Here is a 20,570-nt window from a genome sequence, read left to right as displayed (position 1 = left end):
TAATGAGTTATAAATACTACTTTCCACAGCAAGCACTGTGTATTTTATGGGCCCAGCACACTTCCCATGTGTGACTCTGCTAGTTAGCACTGTGTATTTTTTTTTTTTTTTTGAGACGGAGTCTTGCTCTGTCGCCCAGGCAGGAGTGCAGTGGCCGGATCTCAGCTCACTGCAAGCTCCGCCTCCTGGGTTCACGCCATTCTCCCGCCTCAGCCTCCCGAGTAGCTGGGACCACAGGCGCCCGCCACCTCACCCGGCTAATTTTTTGTATTTTTTAGTAGAGACAGGGTTTCACCGTGTTAGCCAGCATGGTCTCCATCTCCTGACCTCGTGATCCGCCCATCTCGGCCTCCCAAAGTGCTGGGATTACAGGCTTGAGCCACCGCGCCCGGCCAGCACTGTGTATTTTAAAGTACTTTTATGCTCCTGTTGGTGAAGAATGTTGGGCTTCAGTGTCAGTGTTGAAGGGGCGAGTAATAATTTTTGAGCTGGCAATAAGTTTTTAAAGTTTTTCTTTTGATTAACAAATATTTACTGAATGCTTACCATACCATGGGTAAGCCTGTTTTTCAGACTGTGTGTGAGATTTAAAAGTACACAGCTATTCAGCAAACACTTATTGTGCATTTACCATGTGCAGGTTCTGTGCTAGTAGACAGGAAAACAAGGTGACATGACAGGGGCCGGACGTGGTGGCTCACACCTGTAATCCTAGCATTTTGGGAGGCCGAGAGGGCCAAATTGCTTGAGCCTAGGAGTTCAAGACCAGCTTAGGCAACATAGCAAGACCCCTGTCTCTACAAAAGAAAAAAAAAAATTAGCTGGGCGTGGTGGCGTACACTTGTCCTAACTGCTTAGGAGGCTGAGGTGGGAGGATGGCTCAAGCTCAAGAGTTCGAGACTGCAGTGAGCTAGGACCGTGCCCCTGCACTCCAGCCTAGGTGACAGAGCCAAGAAAAGCCATAAAGCAGCAAAGTAGGACCGTGCCACTGCACTCCAGCCTAGGTGACAGAGCCAGGAAAAGCCATAAAGCAGCAAACGAGGACCATGCCACTGCATTCCTGCCTAAGTGAGAGCCAGACCTTGTCTCTTTAAAAAAAAAAAAAAAAACCGTAAAGATTGGCGAAAGGGAAAGATTTTACCCCTGTAAGAGCTCTCAGGGCTCTCAGTGGGCAGGGGACATAGTCCTCGGTTATGAACATGCATTTAAGAGTTATCAAAGTGACCTGGACAGAGTGAGGTGGTGGAGGTAGAGAAGGGCACAGCATTTCATAAAGGAATCTCTCTCTGTATTAGTTATCTATTGCTGCGTATCAGATCGCCCCCAGCTTAGTATATAAAACAACAGATAGTTCTGAGGGTCAGGAATTTGGGGTGACTTAGCTGGCTGTTTCTGACCCAGGGTCTTTCATGAGGCTGCAGTCAAGCTGTTGGCCAGGGCTGAGGTCATCTGGGAGCTTACATGGTGGTTGTAGGCCTCCTCTCTTCGCTGGCAGTTGGACCGAGGGCCTCAGTTCCTCAGCACTTCACCCTTTCCACAGAGCTAGCTGAGCGTCCTCAAGACATGGCACCTGGCTTCCCCTAGAGCTCATGATCCAAGGTGGAGAGGGAGCAGGGGGAGAGAAAAAGAGAGTGGGGGAGAGAAGAAAAAGCCATAGTGTCATTTGTAACCCAGTCTCAAAAATGACATGGTCATTTCTGCCATACACACACACAGACACACAGATCACCTTGGTAAAGTGAGGATGGAGATTACACAGGACGTGAATACCAGGAGGTGGGTTTCATTGGGGCCATCTTGGAGTCTGGCTGCCACAACTTCTTCCTCGGGCTGGGGAGAGAAGAAATATGTGCAACAGCCTACCATCTGGTATAGCCAGTGCCAGGAAGGATGGTAGGGCTAGAGTGTTCCCAGGCAGGGCTGTTCCCTCACTAGCATTCCTTTACATGACTGGTAGGATCCCTGCTGAAGCTTCAAGGATAAGGCATGTTTGAGATGGTACACAAACCTAAATTCTCTTCACTATGTATAGTGTGCGTTTTTAAAATATATACACGATAGGCCAGGCGGGGTGGCTCACGCCTGTAATCCCAGCACTTTGGGAGGCCGAGGTGGGCAGATCATGAGGTCAGTAGATTGAGACTATCCTGGCTAACACGGTGAAACTCTGTATCTACTAAATATACAAAAAATTAGCCGGTTGTGATGGCGGGCGCCTGTAGTCTTAGCTACTCAGGAGGCTGAGGCAGGAGAATGGCATGAACCTGGGAGGCAGAGGTTGCAGTGAGCCGAAATCGTGCTGCTGCACTGCAGCCTGGGTGACAAAGCGAGACTCTGTCTCAAAATAAAAAAATACATAATATAGGCCTGGCGCGGTGGCTCAAGCCTGTAATCCCAGCACTTTGGGAGGCCGAGACGGGCGGATCGCGAGGTCAGGAGTTCGAGACCATCCTGGCTAACACGGTGAAACCCCGTCTCTACTGAAAAATACGAAAAACTAGCCGGGCGAGGTGGCGGGCGCCTGTAGTCCCAGCTACTCGGGAGGCTGAGGCAGGAGAATGGCGTGAACCCGGGAGGCGGAGCTTGCAGTGAGCTGAGATCCAGTCACTGCACTCCAGCCTGGGCGGCAGAGCGAGACTCCGTCTCAAAAAAAAAAAAAAAAATACATAATATAGTAATTAACTCTACTAATTTATAATTTATTTATTTATTTATTTATTTTTTTGAGACGGAGTCTCGCTCTGCTGCCCAGGTTGGAGTACAGTGGCCGGATCTCAGCTCACTGCAAGCTCCGCCTCCCAGGTTCACGCCATTCTCCTGCCTCAGTCTCCCGAGTAGCTGGGACTACAGGCGCCCGCGACCTCGCCCGGCTAGTTTTTTGTATTTTTAGTAGAGACGGGGTTTCACCGTGTTAGCCAGGATGGTCTCGATCTCCTGACCTCATGATCCGCCCGTCTCGGCCTCCCAAAGTGCTGGGATTACAGGCTTGAGCCACCGCGCCCGGCCCTAATTTATAATTAATATAATTATATATAATAATAAAAGAACATGAAATATGAGGCTTTTTAAAAAAACCTAGATGAGATACTTTCTAATATTACAGTCCCAAAGTTTACATTATAAAGGTTAAGCAGTTTTCAAGCTAAGTCATTTACTGTATCTTATAGGATAATTTATTTGGCTAACATAAATTAGTAACTGAATTTAGCTTTTTTTTTTTTCAGGTGTGTTTTGATTGTGGTGCCAAAAATCCCAGCTGGGCGAGCATAACCTATGGAGTGTTCCTTTGCATTGATTGCTCTGGGTCCCACCGGTCACTTGGTGTTCACTTGAGTTTTATTCGGTAAGTGAATCTTCTCTCATTGGGGTGAAAGTGATTACATTGTTACATGGGTGTTTTTTTTTCCCCTTTTTTCTTTTCTTTTTTTGAGACAGGGTCTTGCCTTGTCACCTGTCACCTTTGCTGCAGTAGTGCCATCATAGCTCACTGGGCTCAAGCGAACTCAGCCTCTACAAAAAAATAAAAAATGTTGTGGTGTGATGATGTATAACTGTAGTCCTGATTACTCGGGAGGCTGAAGTGGGAGGATCACTTAAGCCCAGGAGTCAAGGCTGCAGTGAACTATGATCATGCTGCTGCATTCCAGCCTGGGTGACAGAGTGAGACCCTGTCTCTTAAAAAAAAAGAAAAGAAAGAAATTTGATTTTCAGTGTTGCCATACGATATTAAAAGGTGAGGCCTTTTTTTTTTTTTTTTTTTTTTTGAGACGGAGTCTTGCTCTGCCGCCCAGGCTGGAGTGCAGTGGTGCGATCTTGGCTCACTGCAAGTTCCGCCTCCCGGGTTCACGCCATTCTCCTGGCTCAGCCTCCTGAGTAGCTGGGACTGCAGACACCCGCCACCATGCCCGGCTAATTTTTGTGTATTTTTAGTAGAGACAGGGTTTCACCATGTTTGCCAGGATGGTCTCGATCTCCTGACCTCGTGATCTGCCCGTCTCGGCCTCCCAAAGTGCTGGGTTTACAGGCGTGAGCCACCGTGCCCGGCCAAAGTGAGGCCTTTAAGAAGTGATTGAGCCCTCATGGATGGATTAATCCATTCCTGGATTAATGGGCTATCATGTGAGCGGCTTTATAGGAAGAGGAAGAGAGACCTGAGCTAGCATGCTCAGCGTTCTCACTAGTTGATGGCCTGTGCTGCCTCTGGACTCTGCAGAGTCCAGCCAGCAAGAAGGTTCTCACCGGGCCGGGCGCGGTGGCTCACGCCTGTAATCCCAGCACTTTGGGAGGCCGAGGCGGGCAGATCACGAGGTCAGGAGATCCAGACCATCCTGGCTAACATGGTGAAACCCCGTCTCTACTAAAAATACAAAAAATTAGCCGGGCGTGGTGGCGGGCGCCTGTAGTCCCAGCTACTTGGGAGGCTGAGGCGGGAGAATGACGCAAACCCGGGAGGCGGAGCTTGCAGTGAGCCGAGATCGTGCCACTGCACTCCTGCCTGGGCGACAGAGCGAGACTCCGTCTCAAAAAAAAGAAGGTTCTCACCAGATGTAGCCCCTTGACCTTGGACTTCTCAGCCTCCTTAACTGTAAGAAATCAACTTCTTTTCTTTATAAATTACCCAGTTTCAGGAATTGTGTTACAAGCAATGGAAAACCAATTTATGACAATTTATCTTCTAATAATTCAGCAGTACGAAGTACCGACCCATGGGAGAAGGGCAATCAGGTGCTGTGGGTCTGTCCTATGTCCACCAAAGTGGAGAGTTTATGTCAATGATGAGACACTCTCCTTGCATCAGGGCTTCACTTCCAGCGTAATCTTACAGCTCTGGCTTCCAAGGACACTAATATCACAAAGCCTGAGTGAATGATTTTTAGTAGCAGTTTCAAATGTATATAACATGAAGGTCTTTTTTCTCCTTTTATCTGAAGACTTGGGTTGCATTGGCCCCTGTGGTGAGTAAACCATCTTCTACTTCTGATACTTTACAGCAATAGCCCATATGGGGCCTATGCAAAGCGTCAGAAGACACCACCTTTGGACAGACAGTCTGATGGGATAACCCCACAGGCCAGTGGGAGGCAGGACTATTTGTGAAGTGAAATAAATTGAAATAATAAAAGAAATAATGGAAAGATCCCCAGGGCTTGGAAGCCAAGCAAGGCCTGCATGTCAGCTGCCACAGGCCCTTGCCGGGACGGCTTCTGCAGGGCACCCTCAAACAGCCATGGCTTAGTCATTGCTGCCTTCCCCAGACAATCCAGAGATTTCCCTACTACATCTTTTTGTTTGTTTGTTTGTTTTTGTTTTTGTTTTTTGAGACGGAGTCTCACTCTGTCGCCCAGGCTGGAGTGCAGTGGCGCGATCTCGGCTCACTGCAAGCTCCGCCTCCTGGGTTTACGCCATTCTCCTGCCTCAGCCTCCTGAGTAGCTGGGACTACAGGCACCCGCCACCGCGCCCGGCTAATTTTTTGTATTTTTAGTAGAGACGGGGTTTCACCGTGGTCTCGATCTCCTGACCTTGTGATCCGCCCGCCTCGGCCTCCCAAAGTGCTGGGATTACAGGCGTGAGCCACCGCGCCCGGCCTCCCTACTGCATCTTTTCTAGGGAAGGAACCAGTTAGGCTGCCCATTTGGAATTGTGGCAAGCAATCTTATATTATGTCTTAAGGAATATTGAAATATTGATACAACGTGATTATTAAGAAGGAGCATTGGTTCCTATAAGATAAAATCTATTATAATTCTTTGTTTGTTTGTTTGTTTGTTTGTTTGTTTGAGACGGAGTCTCGCTCTGTCGCCCAGGCTGGAGTGCAGTGGCCCGATCTCAGCTCACTGCAACCTCTGCTTTCCGGACTCAAGTGATTCTCCTGCCTCAGCCTCCTGAGTAGCTGGGATTACAGGCATGTGCCACCACGTCCGGCTAATTTTTGTATTTTTAGTAGAGACAAGAGTTTCTCCATGTTGGCCAGGTTGGTCTTGAACTCCTGACCTCTGGTGATCCGCCCACCTCAGCCTCCCAAAGTTCTGGGATTACCCCGGCTGAAGCTTGTTTTTAGTGTACTTTGTTTTCCAGATTGATCATTACCAGTTAACTTATGGTAACCTTCCCTGCCCAGAGCAGGTGAAGACTAGACTCCAATACCTAGTCGCTTCTCTTCCTTCTGTCTTTACTGTGTTCTTTCCCTCCTTCTTTCTACTAAGTCTCGCCCATTATAATCTGGATCTCCTTCTTCCTCATCACTTAAGAATACTTCTGGTTTAAGCCATTCCAGGAAATTGGGTGGTTTTATGATGTGTTCCTCCCTGAGGCAAGGACTGAGCTAAAGCCTGAGGGTGGTACAGCAGGATCTGTTTGGGCCACTGCAGGTTTAATCACTGACCTTTTAAAAGTCAGATAAATAGAACTGTATGAATTACAATGCTTGTAAATGATTCAAAAACAACAATTAAAATTCATGATACAATCTTAGGGCGCAGGAGTCTAGGATTTGGGCAAGAGAAAGTCAAGGATGAGAAGGTACTGAGTATGGTTTTTGTTATTTTTAAGGCAGAGAAGAGCTATTCTTTAAATTTTTTATTCCTAAAAAAATTAGGGGGCCGGACACAGTGGCTCACACGTGTAATCCCAGCACTTTGGGAGGCCAAGGTGGAAGGATCACTTGAGATTAGGATTTTTTTTTGTTTTTTTTATTTGCTTGTTTATTTTGTTTTTTATCTTTTTCTTTTAGACAGCCTCATTCTGTCGCCCAGGCTGGAGTGCAATGGTACGATCTCAGCTCGTTGCAGTCTCCACCTCCTGGGTTCAAGTGATTCTCCTGCCTCAGCCTCCTGAGTAGCTGGGATTACAGGTGTGCGCCACCACACTCAGCTAATTTTTGTATTTTTAGTAGAGACGGGGTTTCACCATGTTGGCCAGGCTGGTCATGGACTCCTGACCTCATGTGATCCACCCGCCTCAGCCTCCCAAAGTGCTGGGATTACAGGCATGAGCCTCAGCACCTGGCCGAGCCTGGGGGTTTGAGGCTGTAGTGAGCTATGATCTTACTACTTCACTTCAGTCTAGGTGACAGAACAAAGACCCTGACTCAATAAAATAAAATAAATAAAAAATAAAAAAACACCACTAGCTAACTGGGAAAAAATCCAAGCAGTCCCAAAATATGAAGTATCTCCTCTAGAATACTTTTCCCCTCTTCTTCCCCTCCCACTGCCAGACACACACACACACACACACACACACACACACACACACACACACACACACACACACAGCTTCCTGTGTGGCATGGGTGGTGTGCATGTTTAAGTGGAGTTTTTTTTCTTTAACTAGAATTTCAAGTCAAATTTACAGAGGAAAAATAATTTATAAGTTATGGCTTTTGCCAAGCAAAAGGGGGAAGGCAGATTAAGAATATATGGAGAGGGCAAGCTGCATTGGTTGCTGACTGCTCCCACAGTGGACCTGATTGAACTGACCTCTGCCCCTTTTCACCTCCATTGCTGGGATCTCCATGTTTCAGGCTACTCTTCCCCTCTAGCTCTGTTTCTTCTCAAGTTTGCCGTTATGTATTTCATGAGCTTATTAAAGGTGAATGGGATCCCTGCATCTATCTCGTTGGCATGGGGTTAGGGACAGGCTTAAATACAACGTAAATAAGAAGATGGACTGCAAAGTTATGCATCAGAGTTGGAAACTAAGTCCTGTGCCCACTTCTGGTTGGAAAATTAGGGCAAGTTTAAAAGAGGTAACGTTTGCGATGAACTTGGAAGGTTTGGTGAGGTTTTGATAATGGAGACAAGGCTGGGCATGGTGGCTTGCGCCTGTAATCCCAGCACTTGGGAGGCCGAGGTTGGAAGATAGTTTGAGCCCAGGAGTTTAAGACCAGCCTGGGCAACATAGTGAGACCTCATCTCTACAACAACAAAAAAAGATAATGGAGACAAGGGAGGGAATATTGAGGTCAGTGCTCGGACCTTCAGATATAGAAGTAGGAAAAAGCGAAATGCCTCGTAGTAAGTTTTTGTATGCATAGGAAAATAAAGAGAAGTAAGGGTTAAAGGAGAGGATCTGTGTCATATTGTGGAGCTCCTTAGCTGCCGGGCTGGGAACTAATACTTCACTCCTGAGGCCCTGGAGGGGTGAGGCATGTAGGGAGGCCGACTCAGCCTGGGCAGAGCAGGAGACAACGTCAGGAAGAGGTGAGGACCCAGGCTGAGGATGCAGGAGCTGGGATGCGGTGGGGCAGGGTGGTGGGGGAGGGCAAATCTGAGCTGTCCTTTCCTGGCCTTGGGTGTGTGTTCCTTACCTCTGAATGTCTTACTTTCCTTCTCTTGAAAGTGAGGGTAAGAATACTAGGACCTGCCATATAGGATGTTGGCAGGAGCGAGCAAGAGAGTCCCATAAAGCCTGGCACATGGTGAGCCCTAGAACACGTTGATGATGACCAGGGCAGAATCTGGGCTCCTGCTCGGTGGACACTGGGGAGAATCTTTTTATGATGTTAGTGTAGAAAGGGTCTTTAGTAGAGACGCTCTGTCACCCAGGCTGGAGTGCAGTGGTGTGATCTTGGCTCACTGCAACCTCTGCTTCCCAGGTTCATGACCTTATAGAGTTAATCAAACAAATTATAAACAAAAGGCTGCTGGGAAGTAGTTACTGAGCTTATCTATAAGTAAAACTCTAGATTAATAGTGGTATGCACTTTGGGAGGCTGAAATGAGGGGATTGCTTGAGGCTAGCAGTTTGAGACTAGCCTGGCCAACATGGCGAAACCCCGTTTCTACTAAAATTATGAAAATTAGCCAGGTGTGGTTCCGCATGCCTCTATTCCCAGCTACCTCTGGAGGCTGGGGCACAAGAATTGCTTGAATCCAGAAGGCAGAGGTTACAATGAGCTGAAATCGCATCACTGCACTCTAGCCTGGGAGACAGAGACTCTGTGTCAAAAAAAAATAAAAGGTATGGTTCACTGGGCATGGTGGCTCACACCTGTAATCCCAACACTGAGAGGCTGAGGTGGGAGGATTGCTTGAGCTCAGAAGTTCTAGACAAGCTTGGGCAACACAAGACCCTATCTCTATTAAAAAACAACAAAGAACAAACAAACAAAAAAGGCCGGACACGGTGGCTCATGCCTGTAATCACAGTACTTTGGGAGGCCAAGGCAGGTGGATCACCTAAGGTCGGGAGTTCAAGACCAACCTGACCAACATGGAAAAACCCTGTCTCTGCTAAAAATACAAAAATTAACCGGGCGTGGTGACACATGCCTGTTATCCCAGCTACTTGGGAGGCTGAGGCAAGAGAATCGCTTGAACCCAGGAGGTGGAGGTTGCAGTGAGCCAAGATCGCACCATTGTACTCCAGCCTGAGCAACAAGAGCAAAACTCCGTCTCAAAAAAAAAAAAAGCCAGGGATGGTGGCTACCATCTACTTGGGAGGCTGAGACAGGAGGATTTCTTGAGCAATCCTGGTTGAGGCTGCAGTGAGCTGTGATCACACTACTACATTCCTGGGTGACGGAGTGAGACCCTGTCTCAAAAAGAAAGAAAGAAATTAGTAAATATAAGGGCAGCACAATTCTTTTCTTTTTTCCTTGCCCGTTTTGTAAAAGGTATTCTACGTATACCCATTCTAAAATATCCACATTCCTTTACAGTTAGTGTAAGGCAAGTTATTACTGAATAACAGCCTCTGCTTTTTGCTCATTTCTGTGGATTCAGTATAAAGATTCTAACATTGTTGCTTTACAATCGACCCCTTGGTGAATGTGCATTGTTGAAGCTATACTCAATGCCTTGTTTCAGATTTGATCTTACAGTGGAGAGAAGTCAGGCATAAGGTGTGGCAGGGGCAGGAAGTGCTTGTAGCTTTCACTTCAGGAGCATGAAATCTTGTGTTTTCTCCTCTCCCTGCCGGTCGTGATGTTGGGTAGGTCTCTTCTACCTTGTAATGAGAGAATGAGCATCCTCCAAGCTTCTGGTAGGGATCAAACTGGACAAGTAGATCACCGACATGAAAACATCCAAACAGTGCATCTGTTTCGAGTAGAGACGCATTAACAAATTTTAAATCATACCCAACCAAGGATAGGAGGCAAAGGGTTGGTGTTGTTCCAGCAGCCTGCTGACACTTGTCATGTCCCCGTGCCCTGCATTCTAGCAAGGACGAGAGGAGCCAGGGGTTGCTCGCACCAGCCATCATCCACTCTGGAGTCCTGGCATCCCAAAAGTGTGGGTCCTTGTTGACACAAACTTAGAATTCTTTAGGATCCTAAAAAGGAAACCTTGTTCTCAAAAGCTCGCTGATTTTGATCCTGGGGATAAAAAATATTAATGTTTAGTAATATTCTTTCCATTTAGATCTACAGAGTTGGATTCTAACTGGTCATGGTTTCAGTTGCGATGCATGCAAGTTGGAGGAAACGCTAATGCAGTAAGTTCATCTCAAACTCATCATTTTCCTTCTTGTTTAAATATTTGTTATGCTATAATAGTAAAGAAGCTCAGGCTACGTGCAGTGGCTCATGCCTGTAATCTCAGCCGTTTGGGAGGCTGAGATGGAGGATCACTGGAGCCCAGGATTTCAAGACCACCCTGTGCAACATGGCAAGACCCTCTATTTATAAAAAACAAACAGGTCGGGCGCAGTGGTTCACGCCTGTAACCCCAACACTTTGGGAGGCTGAGGTGGGCGGATCACTTGAGGTCAGGAGTTCGAGACCAGCCTGGCCAACATGGAGGAACCCCGTCTCCACTAAAAAAAAAAAAAAAAAAATTACAAAAATTAGCCAGGCATGGTGGCACACACCTGTAATCCCAGCTACTCGGGAGGCTGAGACGGGAGAATTGCATGAACCTGGGAGGCAGAGGTTGCAGTGAGCCGAGATCAGACCACTGCACTCCAGCCTGGGTGACAGAGCGAGACTCCACCCCAAAAAACAAACAAAAAGAGTTCAATACTTGTAAGTTTGGGAGGCCCTATGAGATGAAGCAGAGAGCCTGATGGGTTTTGGAGTTGGACAGACCCAGTTGACTTGTTTATTGAAAAATCTGTTAAACACCTAATAAAATGGAAACGTTGGCTAGGTGCTGGGGATACAGTGACAGACAAGACAAACAAGATCCCCAACTGGGCACAGTGGCTCATGCTTGTCATCCTAGAACTTTGGGAGGCTGAGGCAGGCAGATCACCTTGAGCCCATGAATATAAGACCAGCCTGGACAACATGGCAAAAGCCCGTTTCTACAAAAAATACAAAAATTAGGAAAGCATGGTGGTGCATACCTGTAGTCCCAGCTACTCGGGAGGCTGAGGTGGGAGGATCTCTTGAGCCTGGGAGGTAGAGATTGCAGTGAGCTGAGATGGTGCCATTGTGCTCCAGCCTGGGTGATAGAGTGAGACCTTGTCTCAAAATACTACGTAAAAATAACCAAGATCCCCTCTTATAGACAGAGGCAGTCAGAGAGTGATCAAAGAAATATGTTCACAGGAAAATAACAGGCAGTGATAAGTGCTTTAAGAAAATTAAAACAGGAAGCAAGGGTACAGAGAAACTGGAGGCTTCTTTATGACAATAGTTTTTTAATAACTGGGGTGACTTTTGTGGTTAGGATGGAATGCTTGTATTTGAATTAATATTTAACTTCATAACTATAAATTACAAAACCCATTCTTTTTTTTTTTGAGACAGAGTCTGGCTCTGTTGCCCAACCTGGAGTGCAGTGGCACTGTTTCAGCTCGCTGCAACCTCCACCTCCCGGGTTCAAAAGATTCTCCTGCCTCAGCTTCCTGAGTAGCTGGACTACAGGCGCACGTCACCACACCCGGGTTTTTTGGTATTTTTAGGAGAGACAGGGTTTCACCATGTTGGCCAGGCTGGTCTCAAACTCCTGACCTCAAGTGATCCACCTGCCCTGGCCTCCCAAAGTGCTGGAATTACAGGCGTGAGCCACCGCGCCTGGCCAAAAAACCCATTCTTCACGTCTTTAAATATAGCAAATATTGTGTGTTAATTTCTAAACACAAATATAAATACTGTATGTTAGGTTCTGTGAAAAAACAACCTTAAAATATTAATTTATAATTTTAAAAGAACTGATTTCCTTAACCCCATTTACAAACCTAATTAAGGATTTTCAAACATTGTAAACTTTATTTACAAATTCAGTATATTTGATTATTTCAAACACTGAACTGGCAGCCTCACAAATCTAGCCAGCCAAATCTTGCACAGCACTGGTAGCCTATTTATCAGGACAAAATGGTGTAGATTGAGTAAATGGAATTCCTTTAGGCGTTTCTTATACACTAAAGTATAAGAAATCAAATTTGTATGCATTTCAAATAAAAATTATGACCAGGCATGGTGGCTCATGCCGGGAATCCAAACACTTTGGGAGGCTGAGGCAAGAGGATCACTTGAGCCCAGGAGTGTAAGACCAGCCTGGGCAACTTAGTGAGACCTCATCTGTACAAAAGACTTAAAAATTAGCAAGGCATAGTGGAACCTGCCTATAGCCTCAGCTACTCAGGAGGCTGAGGTAGGAGGATCACTTGAGCCCAGGAGTTCCAGGCTGCAGTGAGCTGTGATTATGCCATTGCACTCCAGCCTGGGTGACAGAACAAGACCCTGTCTCAAAAAGAAAAAAAAAAAATATATATATATATATATACACACACATATATGTGTGTGTGTGTGTGTGTGTGTGTATATCAAATAAAGTCAGAAGTCTATAATAGCAGTTTCAAAAATGCTAGTTTCTCAATCTTTTTTCTTCGTAGTCCCTAAGCATTAAAATCAATCAATTAATTTTCCATTTAAATTGGATCCGATGTTTCCCTAATGAGATAAATTAAATACTAAGGAATACAGTTTTGTCAGGTAGAGGTGATCTTTGGAAGGCCATAAACCATTGTAATAACTAAGATTTTTTTTTTCACTTTTCAAGAAACAATTTTTGCCCCTCTTAATTAAAAATATATGCCTAGCCAGACATGGTGGCTGACACCCGTAATCCCAGAACTTTGGGAGGCCGAGGCGGGAGGACCACTTGAGCTCATGAGTTCAAGACCAGCCTGGACAACAAAGTCTACAAAAAAAAATTTTTAATTAGCCAGGCATAGTGGTGCATGCCTGTAGTCCCAGCCACTTGGGAGTCTGAGGCAGAAGAATTACTTGAGTCCAGGAGGTTGACGCTACAGTGAACAGTGTTCACCGTGCCACTGCACTCCAGCCTAGGTAATTGAGCAAGACCATCTCAAAAAAAAAAAAAAAAAAAAGAAAGAAAAAAGTATGCCTTAGATGTTTCAAGCTTATTTTTTGATATAGAGTCTCACTCCTGTTGCCTAGGCTGGAGTACAGTGGCAAAATCATAGCTCACTGCAGCCTCACCTTCCTGGGCTCAGGTGATTCACTCAGCCTCCCAAGTAGCTGGGACTATAGGCAAGTACCACCAGGCACAGCAAGTTTTTTACATTTTTAGTAGAGACAGGGTTTTGCCATGTTTGCCAGTCTGGTCTCGAACTCCTAGGCTCAAGTGATCTGCCTACTTTGGCCACCCAAAATGCTGGGATTACAGGCATGAGCTGCCGGACCCAGCCAGTGTTTCTTATTAATTTTTTATTTATTTTCTGGGTGTTTGTAGAGACGTGGTCTCACTTTGGTTCCCAGGTCGGTCTCAAATTCCTGGCCTCAAGCAATCCTCCTGCTTTGGCTTCCCAAAGTGCTAGGATTACAGGCATGAGCCACTGTGCCCAGCCTCAAGCATCTTTTTAGAAACCTTTGCCCATTATCATGACGTTCACAAAGTTGTTCCTAAACTTAGCCCTGTTGGTTTGACTTACCTGTCCTTATTTCTATTTTTTTTTTATTTTTATTTTTATTTTTTTTTTGAGACGGAGTCTCGCTGTGTCGCCCAGGCTGGAGTGCAGTGGCCGGCTCTCAGCTCACTGCAAGCTCTGCCTCCCGGGTTTTTACGCCATTCTCCTGCCTCAGCCTCCCGAGTAGCCGGGACTACAGGCGCCCGCCACCTCGCCCGGCTAGTTTTTTGTATTTTTTAGTAGAGACGGGGTTTCACCGTGTTAGCCAGGATGGTCTCGAACTCCTGACCTCGTGATCCGCCCGTCTCGGCCTCCCAAAGTGCTGGGATTACAGGCTTGAGCCACCGCGCCCGGCCTAACCTGTCCTTATTTCTAAGCCTTCCCAAGGTTGCAGAGTCACCCTCCAAACTCCAGAAAGGAGCTTTCGCATCTCAAGCCAGCAGGAGTCAGGGGACATCTCAAGCCAGCAGGAGTCAGGGGACATCTCAAGCCAGCAGGGGTCAGGGAACATGGGGAGGGAAGGCTCAGATGAGTGGTCATTCAGTTTACCCAGTGGAGCTCTAAGTTATGGGCTTGGAACCATCCTTTTGTATTTGAATCCTAACTCTGTCCCTTGCTACCCATGTGATCTGGGGCACGTTGTTGAACCTCTCTGTGCTTCATTGTCCCCATCTGTAAAGTGTAGACAGGAGTAGTGACTGACTGTCTGATAGTGTTGCTATGAGGATTGAATGCGATGATGCCCATGAACCACTCACGACAGGATCTGGAACATGTGGGTGACCAATATCATTATCAGTCAAATCACGTTCATCAAAGGATCACTTGTATAGGTTTTTAGAAGACCTGTTTTAATTAAGATATGAATTCTATAATTCATGTCTGTACATGGATTCTCATGAAGTGGGTAAAAGCAGTTTCTTTTAATTGTTTAAATACTTGTTTTATCGTCTTACTTATATTGTAGTCTCTGTTAATGACAGAATAGTGTTGAACGAGGTGAATGTTAATGTAGCTCCTCACTAATTTGTCAAAAATTCTGATTTACTGGAATCCATTTTGAGATCGATTGTGGACTGGGCATGGTGGCTCACACTTCTAATCCCAGCACTTTGGGAAGCCAAGGTGAGAGGACTGCTTGAATCCAGGAGTTGAGGCTGCAGTGAGCCATGATCATGCCACACTACACTCCAGCCTGGGTGACAGAGTCAGACCATCTCAAGAAACAAAGAAAAGGGCCAGGAGCGGTGGCTCACGCCTGTAATCCAGCACTTTGTGAGGCCAAGGCAGGTGGATTCTTTGAGCTCAGGAGTTCAAGACTAGCCTGGACAACATAGCAAGACCCCATCTCTACAAAAAATACAGAAATTAGCCAGGCGTGGTGGCACACACCTGTAGTCCCAGCTACTTGGGAGACTGAGGTGGTGGGATCGCTTGAGCCCAGGAGGTGGAGGTTGCAGTGAACCGAGATGGAGCCACTCCATTCCAGCCTGGGTAATAGAGCAAGACTCTGTCTCAAAAGAAAAAAGAAAAGAAAAGAAATGGATTGCTCATGAATTAAAAGTAGTCCTGAGAAGAAAGCTTCTCCCCAAATGAAGTTCACAATGACAGAGGTGGTTTAATGAACAAATGAGGACTAGTTATTTCATTTTGTAATGCAAGTCTCATAGCTAGTTTTTGGTTTGTTTTTTGTTTGTTTGTTTGTTTTCTGAGATGGAGTCTTGCTCTCTTTCCCAGACTGGAGTGCAGTGGCACGATCTCAACTCACTACAAGCTCCGCCTCCTGGGTTCACCATTCTCCTGCCTCAGCCTCCCAAGTAGCTGGGATTACAGGCACCTGCCACCATGCTTGGCTAATTTTTTGTATTTTTAGTAGAGGTGGGATTTCACCGTGTTAGCCAGGATGGTCTTGATCTCCCAACCTCGTGATCCACCTGCCTTGGCCTCCCAAAGTACTGGGATACAGGTGTAAGCCACCGCACCTGGCCATAACTAGTTTTACCAAAATATTAATCTGCATGCTTTTCTCCGTAGTCTTCCTTTTTTCATCAACATGGGTGTTCCACCAGTGACACCAATGCCAAGTATAACAGTCGCGCTGCTCAGCTTTACAGGGAGAAAATCAAATCGCTCGCCTCTCAAGCAACACGGAAGCATGGCACTGACGTAAGTCACTGGAGGCTGCATTGTCTCCTTTAGATACATGTTGACTTAGTAGAAAAAGTGATTTTTATCCTGAATAGTAAAACTTTTCTACCTGAGTTGTCTTACAAGGAATTAGTGTACAATAGATTCTTACTATTTGAAGTAGTTATGTTCTGTAAATTCATCATGAGTACTGGATTAGCGAATACTAAAACATTGCTCCTAGGAGAAATACAGGATTAGGTTCCTATGAGCTCTGGTCTCATTTTTGTCAGCTGATCAATACATAACCTTATTTAACATGTGTTTCTATTTAGAGACACCTTTTTAAAATATATATTGATGGCTCGCGAATGTTGAACTCACAGCCAAGGACTGTAACTGAGCCCTGAATGAAGCTTATTTAATGCCTGGATTTTCTCTGCATGAGGCACATCACAGCCTTCATGTGCTTCAGAACGTTAGCTAGCCCTTCAGTGCTGCACTTGAGAGGCATCTGAAAAAGTGATGTCCTCAATAAAAAGCACGGAAAGATGAAGAACGTAGCACGAAAGAAGCTACAGAAAGGACATTTGTTATGAGAACTGAAACAAGAAGGCCAGAGTAGTGTGTCTTGTTTACCTCAGCTGAGAATATGGTTCTCAGGCAACTCATTTTTTGCTGCACTATTCTCCAAATGACTAAAAACACCGCAAGGACTGAGTTTGGGTTAAAAGTAAATTTTAGCAAGTAGGTAAATTCATAAATATGGAATCCGTGAATAACGAGGATTGATTATCGTTGGGAACCTGCATTTAGATATGAAGTCTTTGATCTTTCCTTTTCAGAAATGGTTTGTGTATTTGAGGTACTTGACTTCCTCAAGGTTTGGAAGCAAAATTTACTGGATGATAGATTACTAAAGTGCACTCAGAGGTCCTCTGTAGGGATGTTACTGATTTTATAAGAATGGAAAGCACCAATCTTTAGGAAACAGGTCTCTATAAGGGAAGTGAAGGGTATCAAATAAAATCCTTTACAGACCGGACGAAATGCTCAGCCCTGCGTTGTGTTTTTGTTCTAGCTGTGGCTTGATAGTTGTGTGGTTCCACCTTTGTCCCCTCCACCAAAGGAGGAAGATTTTTTTGCCTCTCACGTTTCTCCTGAGGTATGTATTATGCTTCACCTCATTTTAAAGTGTGCTTACTCTGACAGTTAACAAAAGGTACATATTTAAAATGTTAGGATGTAGGCTATGCTGTTGTAACAAGAAGTCCTGAAACATAACTACTGAAGAGAGAAATGACATTATCAACAATTCTAAGGTTAGGCTATCTGCTGTTGACTGATGGACTTTGCTCTTCTCAACGTGTGGCTTCCATCTGAGGGTCTAAAGCAGCTGCTTCAGTTTAAGACTCTCCCAGCTTAAGAGAAGAGGACAAGCATCCTCGAGAGCTAATGTCCTATTCTTTTATTTCTTTTTTTATTTTTGGGGGGACCGAATCTGGCTCTGTTGCCCGAGCTGGAGTGGAGTGGCACGATCTCATCTCATTATAGCCTCTGCCCCCTGGGTAAGCGATTCTCCAGCCTCAGCCTCCCTAGTAGCTGGAATTACAGGTGTGCACCAACACACCCAGGTAACTTTTTTTTTGAGATGGAGTTTTGCTCTTGTCGCCTAGGCTGGAGTGCAATGGCATGATCTTGGCTCACTGCATTCTCCGCCTCCTGGGTTCAAGCGATTCTCTTGCCTCAGCCTCCCGAGTCGCTGGGACTACAGGTGTGTGCCACCACGCCCGGCTAATTTTTGTATTTATAGTAGAGACGAGGTTTCACCATATTGGCCAGGCTGGTCTCGAACTCCTGACCTCAGGTGATCCACCCACCTTGGCCACCCAAAGTTCTGGGATTATAAGTGTAAGCCACCTTACCCTGCCACAAATGCCCTATTGTTTTACAGAAAAAGTCTAGAGGTAGCTCCCATCCCTTCTGCTTAATGTCCTATGAGCTGGAATTTAGTTGCATGTCTTATCTAGCTGCCAGGGAGAACTGAGAATTATTACTAATACTGTGTCACAGTTCAGTTCAGAGCTCTGAAACTGACAAAAAATGAAGACATTTTTAATAGGGGCTTCATTCTCAGTGCCCCAGTTTTGCTGTTTATGTATCTCAAAGCTGTTGCATGAGTTAATAGTACTGGTAAAAGTACTTAGTACCTGGCACAAAGTAAGCATTCAATAAGTGCTCTAAATATCACACTCTTCATCTTTGTGACCTGATAGCAACAGTGACAGCAATCCATAGTACTTCTGTGGCCTCTCCTCAGATCACTTAGATCTAGGAAAAGTAAAGCCTAAAAAGCCACAATATTTACTATTTGGCTCTTTCTTTTCTTTCTTTTCTTTCTTTCTTTCTTTTTTTTTTTTTTTGATGGAGTTTTTGCTCTTGTTGCCCAGGCTGGAGTGCAGTGGCGTGATCTCAGTTCACTGCAGCCTCTGCCTCCCGGGTTCAAGAGATTCTCCTGCCTCAGCCTCCCGAGTAGCTGGGATTATAGGAATGCGCTACCACACCTGGCTAATTTTGTGTTTTTAGTAGAGACGGGATTTCGCCATGTTGGTCAGGCTTGTCTCGAACTCCTGACCTCAGGTGATCCACCTGCTTCGGCCTCCTAAAGTGCTGGGATTATAGGCGTGAGCCACCGTGCCCCCGCCTACTATTTAGCCTTTTAAGGTAACATGTGCCTACCTCTGTCTTGGAATGTCATATGTTCTGCCAGCTACCCTAGCTTCGCCCAGTCCCCTTGGGTAAGGAGCATGATTTGGTGAACTCTTGCTCAATCTTTTCTTTTTTTTTTTTTTTTTTTTATTTTGAGATGGAGTCTTGCTCTGTCACCTAGGCTGGAGTGCACTGGCACAATCTCGGCTCACTGCAACCTCTGCCTGCCAGGTTCAGGTGATTCTCCTGCCTCAGCCTCCCCACACCACCACACCCGGCTAATTTTTTTGTAATTTTAGTAGAGACATGGTTTCACCATATTGACCAGTCTGGTCTCGAACTCCTGACCTCAGATGATCTGCATGCCTCAGCCTCCCAAAGTGCTGGGGTTACAGATGTGAGCCACTGTGCCCAGCTTATTCTTTAATTTTCAATTTAAAACTATGTAAAGTCATACAAGTTGTTAAACCTTGTTTTGTTGTTGTTGTTGTTGCTATTGTAATTTGCACATACTTATTAGCATTGTCACAGTCAGTAGTTACCCAAAAAGGTTATCAAGAAAGAGGAGAACAGGCCAGGCATGGTGGCTCATGCCTGTAGTCTCAGCACTTTGGGAAGCCAAGGTGGGAGGATAACTTGAGCCCAGGAGTTTGAGACGAGCCTGGGCAACATAGACCCCTTCTCTACAAACAATTTAAACTTTAGCTGGGTGTGGTGGCACATGCCTGCAATCTCAGCTACTCAGGAGGCTGAGGTGGAAGCATCACTTGAGCCTGGGAGGTCAAGGATGCAGTGAGCTATGATTGTGCTTCTGCACTCCAGCCTGAGAAATAGAGCAAGACCCCGTCTCTATAAAAAAAGAAAGCAAGAAAAAAATAGATATGCCTTCCTTTCCATTAACAGGGACTCAGAATGTGGCTGTTTAAATTGTTAGGTTTTTCCCGTACTTTGATTTGTTTTTTATGGCTGTTTTCTTGCTTTGTCTGCTAATGACTTTTCTCACTTTGTTTCAGGTGAGTGACACAGCATGGGCATCAGCAATAGCAGAACCATCTTCTTTAACATCAAGGCCTGTGGAAACCACTTTGGAAAATAATGAAGGTGGAGTCCTTATAACTGTCATGTAATACTATTCTGTGGTTCAGTGGCATGCTATGAAACTATTAAAAATTAAGGTGGGCCAGGCACAGTGGCTCATGCCTGTAATTCCAGCACTTCATGAGGCTGAGGCGGGAGGATCACCTGAGCCCAGGAATCAGAGACCAGCGTGGGCAACATAGTCCCCATCTCTACCGAAAAAACAAAAAACCAAAAAAAAAACACCTGAAACCTAAAAAAAGTAAAATGTAGATCCTTCTGTCCTTTTTTTTTTTTTTTTGAGACAAAGTCTTGCTCTGTCACCCAGGCTGGAGTGCAATGGCACGATCTCGGCTCACTGCAACCTTTGCCTCCTGGGTTCAAGCAATTCTCCTGCTTCAGCCTCCCTAGAAGCTGGGATTACAGATGTGCACCCCACGCCTGGTTAATTTTTGCAACATGGTTTCACCATGTTGTTCATACTGGTCTCGAACTCCCAACCTCAGGTGATTTACCCGCCTTGGCCTTCCAAAGTATCGGGGTTATAGGCGTGAGCCACCACTTCTGGTCGACCCTTCTGTCTTAACAGGAAGAAATATTCGTAATAGACTATAAAGTGGGGGAACAATATTACTGAACATGGAATATAATAATCATTTTTGTAAAAAAAGAAAAACATACCAAAAACATCCTGGAAAGCACACAGCAAATTGTTAAATAGGGAATGAAGTTACTGAGGGTTACTTTTATAATCAAAAACAAAATTTCAATTTTAAAACTTACAAAAATAGTTGATACATAATGATTCACATTTGGTGACTTTCTTATAGGA

The 20,570-nt window shown here is 45.5% G+C and overlaps 1 protein-coding gene across 2 annotated transcripts in view; it reads left to right on the top strand.

Moving 5' to 3' along the window:
* LOC105464334 (ARF GTPase activating protein 3) overlaps nt 1-20,570 on the top strand; it is a 64,509-nt gene that overhangs the window by 7,689 nt on the left and 36,250 nt on the right. For both annotated transcript variants that reach the window (XM_071080681.1, XM_071080682.1), the window contains exons 2-6: nt 3,225-3,343; nt 10,366-10,438; nt 15,860-15,991; nt 17,034-17,117; nt 19,675-19,762. In XM_071080681.1, coding sequence (XP_070936782.1) covers nt 3,225-3,343; nt 10,366-10,438; nt 15,860-15,991; nt 17,034-17,117; nt 19,675-19,762 — 496 coding nt within the window. The remainder of the gene's footprint in view (nt 1-3,224; nt 3,344-10,365; nt 10,439-15,859; nt 15,992-17,033; nt 17,118-19,674; nt 19,763-20,570) is intronic.

This window comes from Macaca nemestrina, chromosome 15 (assembly GCF_043159975.1).
Source record: "Macaca nemestrina isolate mMacNem1 chromosome 15, mMacNem.hap1, whole genome shotgun sequence".
Lineage (NCBI taxonomy): Eukaryota > Metazoa > Chordata > Mammalia > Primates > Cercopithecidae > Macaca > Macaca nemestrina.
This window is presented reverse-complemented; position numbering and strand designations above follow the sequence as displayed.